At 34.3% G+C, this 13,040-nt stretch overlaps 1 protein-coding gene across 9 annotated transcripts in view; it reads left to right on the forward strand.

Moving 5' to 3' along the window:
- UBR3 (ubiquitin protein ligase E3 component n-recognin 3) overlaps positions 1-13,040 on the forward strand; it is a 268,922-nt gene that overhangs the window by 174,990 nt on the left and 80,892 nt on the right. For 5 of the 9 annotated variants that reach the window (XM_005573426.4, XM_015432342.3, XM_045367223.2 and 2 more), the window contains 3 exons: positions 3,844-4,056; positions 5,642-5,778; positions 12,178-12,263. In XM_005573426.4, the coding sequence (XP_005573483.1) occupies positions 3,844-4,056; positions 5,642-5,778; positions 12,178-12,263 (436 nt within the window). Of the gene's footprint in view, positions 1-3,843; positions 4,057-5,641; positions 5,779-10,731; positions 10,864-12,177; positions 12,264-13,040 lie in introns of those variants that run through there. The other 4 variants (XM_005573427.4, XM_015432343.3, XR_012421203.1 and 1 more) reach the window with 3 other exon arrangements.

Raw genomic sequence — 13,040 nt, forward strand, 5'->3', positions numbered from 1 at the left:
AACCAGTCTTTTCTTTGCTACTCTTTGAGGTAGTACTATAGCCTTTCTTCTGTTCAGGAATAACTTTTCTGCCTGAGCTCTGGTAGACCTTTCTCCCCAACACCTCAGGGGCCTTGATTCATCAGTAGGTAACCTCTTTTTCTTCTGTATTTTCAGTTTTTCTGCCTCTTCTGCCCCTTCTCAGCTCATCAGGAGCTGAGTTCAAACCTCTCCCATTCAGAATCCTTCCCTGGACATTACATTTTCTTATTTTCCTATAGCTGAAGACTTCTCTTTCTCCTTCAGTGTAACTTTTATTTTATTTATTTATTTTTTTTGAGATGGGGTCTCACTCTGTTTCCCAGGATGGAGTGCAGTGGCTAGATCATAGCTCACTGAAGCCTTACACTCCTGAGTTCAAGCAGTGCAACTTCTTAAAAGCAACTTCTTAAATACAGGTCTACTATATTCCCATATTCCTAACTCAGAAGCAGTAGATATCTCTTTTTTCCTTCCTGTTCTTCACCTCTCACTTTCAGTCCCTTACCAAAATTCTATTGATTCTGCCTTCTAAACCTCACTTGACTATATTCTACCTTCATTAATCCCACTGCTACTTTTTTGTGTATGCCTTCCTTGCTCATCTTGATTATAGGAATTGCTTTCTTATTGATTTCCTTACTCCAGGTGTAATTTATTTACTACATTGAGCTTTCTAAAATTTAAATCGACAATATGTGTTGTTGGCTTAAAATCTCTTGCTGTCTTCCTCCTGATAGGATAAAGTTCACTATTCTCTGAATGGCATTCAGGTACTACAGGATCTGGACTTGCCTATTGCTTTAGTGTTGTCTTCCATCAATTCAACATTAATAAGCTAATTACTAGTTCCTTAAGCACATTATGCATTTTTCATATCCCTGTATTCAAGTATTCTTTCAGTAAATATTTATTCAGTATCTACAGTGTTCCAGATACTGTGATAATCATTGTGGATACAATGGTACATAAGGCACAGTTCCTTCCCTCAATGAGTTTAATATGTATTACGTAAGAGAGACAAGTAAACAGTTACAGTATGCGTGCTAAATGTTAGGTATACACAGAGTCTTACTGGAACATCTGCCAGGTGCCAGAACATTTTGATGGAGTAAGGCGCTTGAGTGATGAGAGATGAGACAGAATGAGTAATTAAGGTTTACATTGTAAGGGACCTTCTGGTCCATTTAAAGAATTTGGACTTTATATAGATTCCTTAGAGAAAGCCATTAAAGACTTAAGCAGAAATATAAAATGTCCAGAAGAGTCATTGTGACAGTTGTGTAGAAGGGGGATTGCAGAAAAGTAAGAAAGAATATGGTAGGGGCTTGGACTTACTCATGTCTATGAAAATGGAGAAGAGAATATAGATTTGAAATATATTTAGGACAGTCTTGTGGAGCATGAGGGGGAAGAAGGAATCAAGGTGGGAGGTGATGATGACACTGAAAGATTTTGATTGGAAATAACAAAGTCTCAAATTAGACATTAGACACTAGACGCATTAGGTCATGTAGTGGTATGTTTGGGAGACTACTTAGAGAAATTAGTAAAGGGGACAGAAAGAAGAAAGTAGATGGAAGGATTGATGGGGTTAATTAATTATATATTTGTGATGGGAGATGGGCAGGATATGGAAGGAGTTGCTATGAGGCTCTTCTCTCTGAGATATGAGGTGTAACCTTATGCTCCTAGAGTAAAGGGAACAGGGGTGGGGAAGGTGAGTGACTTGGCAGGTGAGGAGGTGGTTTGAAAAACCACTTTGGGGGCCAGGTACGGTGGCTCATGCCTGTAATTTCAGCACTTTGGGAGGCCGAGGCGTGCTGATCACCTGAGGTCAGTAGTTTGAGATCAGCTTGGCCAACATGGCGAAACCCCATCTGTACTAAAAATACAAAAATTAGTTGGGCATGGTGGCGAGCCCCTGTAATCCCAGCTACTCGGGAGGCTGAGGCAGGAGAATTGCTTAAACCTGGGAGGCGGAGGTTGCAGTGAACTGAGATTGCGCCATTGCACTCCAGCCTGGGCAACAAAAGCAAAACTCCATCTCAAAAAATAAAAAAATAAATAAAAAATAAATAAACAAAAACAGAAAAACCACTCTGGGATTGGATGAGAGAGTGCTTCCTAGGATGTGGAGAAAGTGCCAGGCAGTATGCAGGACAAAGTTGAGGTTGGAAACAGTTTGTAGCAAGAAGGCATTTCATTTTTCTCTGACAACACTCAGTTTGAGTGCAGAATTGGAGAAGGCATACATTGGATTAATTTAGTATGAAGGCTTTGTTTGGTGTGAATGATGAAAGGACACATGGAGGGTAAGTGGGAAGTATTGCCATGAGTTTTTGAAGTGGTAGACAATGGTGTGCAGATGGGATAGGAAAAACCTGATGAACTAGGAGAAAAAGAAGAGAAATAAAGGAGGTGGAAGTTGGTAGTCAGAATATAAGATGTTTAGATTTAATATTTTCAGATCACGAGTAATTTTGAGTTATTACAGGACAAGGATATGGTTATGGTAACAGGTGCTGGAGTAGAGTGAAGGCCAAAACTGTAGGCGCTGATGAGGTTAAGGAGCTGAAGGACTGAGGTATAAGATTGGTTGTATACATATATAGTGAAACTGCATAGGAAGATGCAGGACTTGGAGTGATGAGGAAAACGTATCAAGGTACCAAAGTCTTCAGTGGTTGCGGGCAGTAGGTGGCAGTGAAAAGGAAGGAAAAGGATAGTATTGCTAAATGACATGAGCCACAAATACAAGGGAATGCAAGAGTAATGATCTCGGGCCAGCACCAGAGGGTGCTGAGATGTGAGAGATGTAGGAGGGTGAGTTGAGAGGGTTTCTGGGGGTGCTTCAGTAGAGAACCTAGCTTCAGTTATAGCAAAAAAGAGTATCTAGCATTCTTTAGAATTAAGGCTGCCAAGAAGCTTATCACAGAATGTTCTGTGATCAGGACCATTGCCCCAATTTTTAGCACTCTCTTTTTTGTGTATTTTTAAAACTTAGCTCACAAATCTTCTCTGGGAAGGCTTCTCCGTTGTTGCATTTATCGCACTATAATTTATTTGCCTGATTTTGCTTTTAAATTGTGAGCACCTTAAGAAGGAAAAATGTATCTTAACTCTTTATGCTATCACCTCGCACAGCATTTATCACATAGTAGGAGCTTAGTAAATGTTTGTAGAATTGGATTTAGGAAGATATGTTGTTACATTTTTAAGGACTTAAAAAGTTAATGTCAAAAAGTGAAAAATAGAATTCATAGTTCTCTTAGTCAAAGTACTTGAGATGCAAGATATAATGAAATGAGCACTAACTCAGTTGTCTAATCAGTTGTATTTAGCAGTTAGACACCTTAGAAGTTACTTTTTTGAGGCTTATTTGCTCTCAAAAGCTATTTATCCTAGATCAAGGAACATGAGCATTGGGATAATCTTCCCAGTAGTCAGTTACAGATTATGAAAACAGGGGTGTGGGGTAAGAGGAGGGTGACCCACTTTAATGTGACCTGTTTTTTGAACTATTGTTTATCTTAAATCCACATTTCAGATTAATTGCATAATCACTTGAATGTTTCATACTGAGAGAAGAGTAAGATACTTAAACAGTGTTTTGGTGAGGGCAAGTGTTATGTAATTGCTATGATGTAAGAAGTGATTTGGTGAACTTTAACAGTTAAATGAAGGATTTTGTTTATTTCTTTATGACATATTAGAGATGTCTTTTTTTGTATGGTTTATTAATTTACTATAAAATGGGTGGTATAATTTTTGTTTTCTGTAAATGTGTGTATCATGCATCTGTATGTTTATTTCATCTTTTAGAATGATCAGGTTCTTCAGGGCTTCTCAGTGGACAAAGGAGAATTCACGTGTCCCCTCTGTAGGCAGTTTGCTAACAGTGTTCTTCCATGTTATCCTGGAAGCAATGTGGAAAATAACCCTTGGCAACGTCCTAGCAACAAAAGCATACAAGATCTCATAAAGGAAGTGGAGGAGCTGCAGGGACGACCGGGAGCTTTCCCAGTAAGCATCAGTGTAAGGCATAAATATCCTGGTTAACTCAGCTCTGATTTTCTGCTTTCATTTTCATTCAGTTTATAAATTACTCTGGACTTTTACATATTTAGTAGAAATTGCTTTTAGAGGTTTTGTTCTCTTCTATTTATATTTAAATAAAAGTAATAGAACAAATTATTATCAAAGGCTATACTTCTCTTTAGGCTAAATTCTTAGTTTTAATATACATCTTCGGAGGTCAAGAACCCCTATAGGTTTAGATATAGTTAGGCTCTTTTAAGATGTTGAAGGAGGCCAGTCGTGGTGGCTCAGACCTGTAATCCCAGCACTTTGGGAGGCTGAGGCTGACAGATAACTTAAAGTCAGGAGTTTGAGACCAGCCTGGCCAACATGGCAAAACCCCATCTCTACTAAAAATACAAAAATTAGCCAGGCATGGTGGCGCTGAGGCAGATGGATCACTTAAGGGCAGGAGTTTGAAACCAGCCTGACCAACATGGCAAAACCCCATCTCTACTAGAAATACAAAAATTAGCTGGGTACGGTGGCACACACCTGTAATCCCAGCTACTCGGGAGGCTGAGGCAGGAGAATCGCTTGAACCCCGGAGCCAGAGGTTGCAGTGAGCTGAGATCGCCACTGCACTCCAGCCTGGGCAGCAGAGCGAGACTCCCTTCTCAAAAAAAAAAAAAAAAAAAAAAAGGTTGAAGTATTTAAAAGCAAACACACAAGCTATATATACTCTGTGTGTGTGTGTGTATCTCAATATAAAGCACAATTTAATCACTTAAAAATATGCCCATTAGGTATATTAGGATTCAGAAGATATATTTACACAGATACGCACATGTATTTGTGTGTATGTGTATTCGAGAGATAAAATATTGCGTAATTGATTGAACTGTTCATCACAAGTCAGACTACTGTAGCGGGGAACTCATCTTTTATGCCATCCAGTAGGATTTGTTTGTTTTAAATTCTTAAAATATTTCACCTTCATTATAGATTTATTATATGGTCTCTGAGAGAAGTGACAGTTGTGTCTGGTTTATGTAGTAAATTTGTGAAAACTGTGAATATGTGACTTTTGAAACAGAAATGCATACTTTAAACCTAAGTAGAGTCATCTGTCAATTCCCTTTCTCAAGCGAAGACTAATTTTAGAATTTGTGGTCTTTTTTAAATTTTATAAACCCTAATTCTTGTGTGTTTAAAATATGCTTAAACTTATGGGACATTGATATAATTCTTTGAAAAATGAACTTAAATGAAAGTCAGGTTTTTTATAGACATGGAAAGTTTGTTCTAACATATTATTTTAATACCATCATCTCATTGGCTTAGAATAATTTATGTGGTTAATTCATAGTTGGATTACAGTGTTACCAGTCACAATGTAGAATTAAAGATCACTGTTTAAGAGAGTATTTTTTGACTGGTTTTATCTTTGTATACTAAATATATTTATAATAGATAATGTTCTATCTGTTTTGACTTTTTAATTTTTATTTCCTATGTTTATATAATAAACATTCTAGTTTTAGACCAGTATTAAAGAAAGTGAATATAAACTTTATATATATATGTTTGCATTGTTTTATAGTCAGAAACAAATTTAAGTAAAGAAATGGAATCTGTAATGAAAGATATAAAAAATACCACTCAGAAGAAATATAGAGACTATAGCAAGACCCCGGGCTCACCAGACAATGATTTTCTCTTTATGTACTCTGTTGCTAGGTAGGTATATATAGTATATACTCTTTAGTTTACTTATTATTAATAGTTGATTTTATTATTTAATAAATATTTGTTTTATTTATTTAAAGGTTGCATATTTTTAATATCAGTTGAAATTATGGCTAGTTTTAGTGCCTCCTAGGATAACTATAAGTGTGTAGCTTTCTTTTATTTCCTGAAGAGGTTTTATTTTAATGAAATATTTGCATATATGTTACTAAGCATTAATAGTACATGGGGCAAAAGTATGTTACTAACATTTTGGCACAGATATATACCTTGAAGCATGTATTATATATGAGACCTGTCAAAAAGTGGTAATACTGAGAACTAAAACGTTGTAATATGTTAAACCCTTTGATTTATGGAAAAATAAGAACAGTAAGGAGTAGAAGAACTTTGTTTTAAATAGAAACTGGAAAGATCTAGCGATAGCCTAAAAGACAGGAGTTTAGAAAAATCAGATAAGGGAGAGGAAGCAAGGGATCAGGCATGTTCTAAACCTCAATTTGTAGTGAGTAAGGGGCTCAAGAAAGCTGTTAGAAGTAAATGTTTCTCATCTTTCAGATTAGGAAGGATTAGTCTAATTGTATGCAATACAGAAGCAGTAGTTCTAAATGGGAATTTTGGAAAACTTGAGTGAAAATGCAGAACTATAAAAGAAGTAAATAGAGGAGAAGCAGACACAACTAAGAACTTGTAAATGCATTCTGCCAAAACTGACTCTGTACATCCTTGAATATCTCTGGAAGTGTACTTCATGTTTTATCTAAGTATTGTAATAGGTAAGATTTAGAGAGATAATGTGACTTGAAGTCATACAGCAAGTTAGTGGCAGAGTAGGATCTCTTGAGTCAAGGTTTAGTGTTTTTTTCAATTTGCTACCTTCGTTTTTCCTTTCCTATGTTTAGCTTTTATAAGTTGTATTATGTATATAGTTAATCATGGCTATTCTCTCTGGCCCACTCCTGGAACAGAGGGTAACGAAAGAGTAAATGAACTATACATAGCCTTTGGAACCCAGGAGAAGTGGAACCAGACTTAGAAAAATTGCAGCAAGCAAATTAGAGTTCAAGATAAGGAGCATTAGTTGGTCTGAGAATGCAAATACTGGACATGGGTTGATGTAAAAGGATCTAATGGATTGGAAAGTAACTTTGTAGTTTGTATATTCCTAGCCTCTTGTTTATCTAGAATGTTTTTGGGGAAGACATAACAATTTGGTATCTTGTTTCTGAAGAGTTACTAGTTACTACATTCTTGCAATAAAAGATACTTTATGTGAAAACAAAACTGAATATAATTTAACTTTGCCAGGGTGCCAAGGTTTTACAGAACTTCCATATGATACTGTGATTATAACATTGTAGGCGATTGGGTTGAATATGGATCAACTCAGTTCTGCTATACATATTTATACACATACATGATCACAGACCTACACACATTTATGTTGCTCATGTATTTATGCCTTTAATTTTATTAGAGTTGACCTTTTAAGAAAATCTTTATTGAATGGGAATAATCTGTACTTGGAATTTTCCCGTAGTATGATAAATCAAACAATTTGATTTAAATATAATTTAGTGGAAGTTTTAGATCCTCATTTCTTGGTTTAAGTTTATAAGTAACTTAGAGAAAAAAGCTTGCAATAATAATGGGAGACCTTCTGGATCAAGACATTTTGGTTTCTCTATTTTTTAGAGAAGCAGAAACAGATGTCAAATACTTTACTAAGGTGTAGACAGAGAAACAGAGAAAATATACTTCCCCCATCCTTTTCTGAAACTTAATGATAAGCTCTAAAGCAGCAAAACAGTAATTCTGAAAATGAGTGTATATAACACTTTAAAACTTTATTATCCTTTGCTTGGAATTCCCCAAAGTATTGCAAAGCTCTTCCAGTGAGGCGACATTCCTTCTCTAAGTTTTACTTAGTCATTACAAAGAAAACAAAGGCTGGGCATGGTGGCTCACACCATAATCTCAGCACTTTGAGAGACCAAGGAGGATTGCTTGAGACCAGGAGTTTGAGACCAGCCTGGACAACATAGTAAAACCCTATCTCTATGAAAAATAATTAAAAAAAAAAAAATTAGCTAGGTTTGGTTTGGTGGCACACATTTGTAGTCCCAGCTACTTGGGAGGCTGAGATGGGTTGATTGCTTGAGCTACAAGAGATGGGAGGTCAAGGCTATAGTGAGCTGTGATCGAGCCACTGCACTTCAACTTGGGCAACAGAGCAAAACCCTGTCTAAAAAATATAAAAAATAAGAGAAACAAATTGACTCAGAAATTTACATGTATTGAAGGAAAAAAGTATATTGTATTCTGTTTAAATAGGTTGTAATTTTCTCAAAACAGGAAACCAGGCTTTTTATGCGTAACATATAACTTATTTATGCATAACATATAACATTTATTCCTAAAAGGTGAACATTAAAATATTTAGCAATATTTAAACGTTTAAAATATTTAACAATAAACTTACTTTGAATTAAGTTTTGAATTAAATGTAGTGATTTTAAAAGGTATAATTCATTAGAATTTGCACGTTTATTTGTATTTAGTATTAGTAATGTGAGTAGAATATAACCCTCATTTCTTAGAGCTGAATTTCTCCCTGCTGAATAAGTAATTTTGTTTGCTCTTCAGAGTTTGAATTTTGGATATTTAGAAGCAAAGTGTTTCTGGTGAGTTTTAGAGTTTTTTGTTTTTTGTTTTTTTTTGTAAGACAGTACATGTCTTTTGTTTTTAAATTTTATTTGCATGGTGAAGCCTTGGAGAATTTTCTGAGGATATCAGAGAAGAAACTGTTGGAAAATCCATTCAAATTTAAAATAATTGAAAAATTAATCAAAATTATTACATTCAAGTTTTAATGTATTTCCAGAATTTTCATTCTATCGCAAATGTCAGTCATCGAAACAGATAATGGAAAGCTAATTTGGGGGAAGAAAGTTTTCTTTTTTTAATACCAATTCATTATTTTTTTGTTGAAACAATGAATGACATGAATTTCAGTAACTGATTTTTCCAAGGATTTTGGACTCAAATTTCATATAATCAAAAGGTATCGGTGAGTAGTAGGTGGTTTGTATAGAGAAAAATGGAAAGAAAATGAAACGTTAAGTAACTGCAGTGTAGGTGGAGAGACATCTTTACATCGTGGTTACTCAGCAGAGGCAGTGTACCTTCACAGGTTAGTTACTTTGTAAACTAATTCTGTTCAAAATAAAACGGATGCTTGCTAAATACCAAACTATGAAGCCTTTTAAAAAACAGAAAATTCTTTCCTAAAACAATCCTTTTTTTGGGGCTTGGACGGGGGTCACTACTGGGTTTAAGGGAATGGAAGAGTTAGGAAAAGAAAGAAAATAAACTGCAGGGGCTAAAGAGAATCTTATAATTGGTTACATATCAAAAAAAAGATGTCATTCCCCCCCCCACACACACACACACTTCACACTTTTTTTTTTTAAAGCATCTTGCCAGGTACCATTGGGGATTTAGAAGCTATATATGAAATAATCCCTGTTCTCCAGGAATTTACAATTTAGTTGGGGAGATGGAACTAATATAACATCAATCTATATAACAGAATATAATTTGTTTTTAAAAATGTCATATAGAGAAAGTACTGTAGAACTTCTGAAGGGAAGATGAGCAAATTGAAATATGAAATATGCGTAAGGCCTTCTTTCTTGTCCCAGGAAAGCTTCCTGGAGAAGTTAAAACTTGAATTGCCTCTTGTATAATGTAGGCTGTGGTATGGATGAAGATACTGTTTTTTTTTTTTTTTTTCCCTGAGAAATTGAGTAACTTGCTCAGCTACTAAGTGGTCTACTCAGGCCTTGAACCTAGATCTCTTTCCAGAAGCTTTGCCTTTTTCACCCAACCAACGTGTGTTTGAGAGTGTGGGGTGTGTAGTGTGTGTACACACATTTGCTTTTCAAATTATGGTCTAAAATAGAAGTTAGTGTGGAATGGGGGGTTGAGAAGACAGCATACTTTGGTCATGCAAAAAGAAGCTGGAGCATAATTAGAGGGGTTTTTAATACGCATATCTAGGTGGCCACTAGGGTAGGCTTTAAACAGTCTTTCTCATCATTATTTCAGAGGTGGAGATTTTCTCCTTTTTCTTCCAAACTAATTTGAATGTATTTGTGTTAGAAAATACAGAAAAGAGTCTGCTTTTCTTTCACAGCAAAAAGCTCAGAAAATTACCACTCCCAGCATATCTTTAGTTTTACATCATTCATTGAGGAGGGAAGAAACATAATACTGCTGTGTGAATTTCAGCAGTTGAGGAAATGTGGACATGGGACATATGACCCATTTGTGTGTTCTTTATCATGTCTCAAAGGACCAGTTTTCACATAAATGAAATAAAAGTTGATATTTAGAGCCATATTGGATTTTAAAATCCTAGATATTGCTGGATGCAGTGGTGTGCGCCTATTCCTGGCTACTTGGAGGCTGAGGCAGGAGGATTGCTTGAGCACAGGAGTTCAAATACACCCTGGGAAACACAGCAAGACCTCATCTCTCAAAAAAAAATGTTAAGAAATGTAAAATTGTAGATATTATTCACATTAATCCTTTGGATAGGTAGTTTTTTTATTTTTAATTCAGAAAGAATATTGCATAGGAGATCTTCCAGTCATAATCTGGAATAATTAATTAGATTTTACTAGTTTTTTTTCTAGTATTCTTTGCAATGAAATTGTTAGTAACATGTTTGTCATCCTTTATATTTGGGGATTGAGAAAACAGAATTGTTCTTATATTTAATTTTAATGAATATTTTTGCAAATATGGTGAAATGTTGACATTCTGGTTTTAACATTCATTTGTAAGTATTGTTTGTGTTTCTGGTTAGCTCTCTTAAAAGTAGTATCTAGGAAATCTTAGTTTTTATAAGAGAATATAGCCATTAATTTTTTTCTACAGATTAGGCAACAGAAGATTTGTGAAAACAAAATGTATTGATCTCATTTATATTCCCTTGATGAAGGAACACATGCTGGTCTCCGCTCGCTTTCTGTCCACTAGTATGAAATCCCTGTCCCTGCTTCCTTGCTGGTAGGTTTTTAGAAGTTCAGTGAGCAATGCAAATCGCCTGAAGGGTGGAAAATTCCCTTGTCACACAGATGCCCTTATCAGCAGCAACCAGATGGAGCTCTGAGCTGGAACATTATCAGTGTTAAATTGCTTTTTCTCCCACCCTGAGTAGAGAGGATTAAAGCATTCCTTTAGAAATGGGTGGCAAATGTACAGACTTAGGAATATTAATATTTTTAACAATTTGCATTTATAAGTAAATACATGGAAATATAATCTCAAAACATTCTGTGTTCAAAATACAACCAAACTAGTGCAAAATGTGTTGTTTTAAATAAAATAGGATAATAGTCTTTCATGAATTCACTTGCAAAGAGTAAGCTTGAAACTGCTTTTTCTCTCTCTTTTTTTTTTTTTTTTTAAGTGGGACAGTATCTCACTATTAGGGTTAAATGTATATCTTGAATATAAACTAATCTATTCAGTTTTGGTTGTAGAAAATAAAGGTATGTCTAAGTGTATTAATACTGTTGAAGAAAAATACAATTTAAATTCTTTCTCAGAGTTGTCATTTATTTTGGCATAATTGGTTATTTTACTGCTACTGTTTTTGAATAAATCCTTAGATTCTGCATTAGTTTGATTTTTGAAATGTTGATTTATTGATTATTGCTATTTTGTAAGCTAATAATTGCTAAATACCTTGCAATTTCAGATGTATGAACAATATTGATGGTTAGCCATATCAATAGTTACACAGTGTATTTTAATGAAACTACTTTTAGAAGTCCATAAGAGAGACTGCTGTTAAATTATATGTGGTGTTCTTAGCCATTTCGATATTAGTGATTTTGTTTCTTAATACTGATTTCCAGATACCATCTAACCTCTAATGAATGATAACCATTTCTCTGATAGAAAAATTGGTATGCCCTTGTGTTTTATATGGCAATAACCACCTACACAGTGGCTGATGTTGGAGTACAAATTCTTTCTTCATATTCTTATGAAGGTTTATGAAATATGTTGCAGGTTTTTTTTTCTTAAGGCCTAGTTTTTAGTATGTGCCAAGAGTTGGGACTTTGCAACAATTACACCATGATGTGTGCAATTTTTTGCAGGTATAAATATGAACATATAAGTAAGGATGGATAAATTGTTCCCTTTTTATTTCTTAATATCAGATAAATACGATTATTATTGATACAACATAAAAACTGCTTTTGCAAAAAAAGTTGAAGAACTTTATTTTTTAGGTTGATTCAGACATGTCAGTAAAGCAAATTAGTAAAGACTCTTCTGTTTAGTGACTGAGATATAATGTTTTACTTACAGAACCAATTTAGAACTTGAATTGATTCATCGAGGAGGCAATTTGTGTTCAGGTGGTGCAAGCACAGCTGGCAAAAGGTCTTGTTTAAGTAAGTACTAAATAGTACTAAATTAAAAAAAAATTCTGTCATTTTTGGAAGCATTGACAGGTAAAGTGACATTTTGGTGTATTTCAAATTCTGTCTATGTTATATATGATCTATATAGATAGTGATATGTACTTTAAATGGTTAATCTTGTACTTGGAAGAATCATATGAATATTTAGCTCTTTCTAGATTATGATTACCTAGCAGATAAATGTGATGCTAAGTGACGAGGTTTATACTGTTTCAAAATTTAAGCACTGTATTATTCTCAGCTATAAAAAATTGTCCTTAAACTTTAATTCTCTTAAATAATTTTTACATTGAATTAAGAAAATATTTTTATAAAGACAATATATGTTGCCCACAGATTTATATTATTGCTATTAATGAAGATATTTGTGCTATATTTTGATGTGCATATTAAAATGAATTGAAATTACAGATGTTTGCTTTTATTTATATATATACTTTATGTTATAAAATGAACATAATTCTGCAATCTTGTTTGTAAGGATATATTTGAGAAAAGTGTAACTTGTAATTTAAGGTAGATTTTTCATAAGCATGGCTTTGATGCTATCATTTTTTAGTCAATGTTTAGGGAATTAAGGTGAATACTAGGAATATTATTATTGAATGTCACCATATAGCTCTGATTATTGGCCCCAGATCACTGGAGTTGAAATATTACCTAATGTGATTGGTGTAGGAAATAAAACTTGTTTAAAACACATAATATCGTCTTTTGAAAAATGAGTATTTTTCTTAAAATACTAAA

Source organism: Macaca fascicularis, chromosome 12, assembly GCF_037993035.2.
Source record: "Macaca fascicularis isolate 582-1 chromosome 12, T2T-MFA8v1.1".
Lineage (NCBI taxonomy): Eukaryota > Metazoa > Chordata > Mammalia > Primates > Cercopithecidae > Macaca > Macaca fascicularis.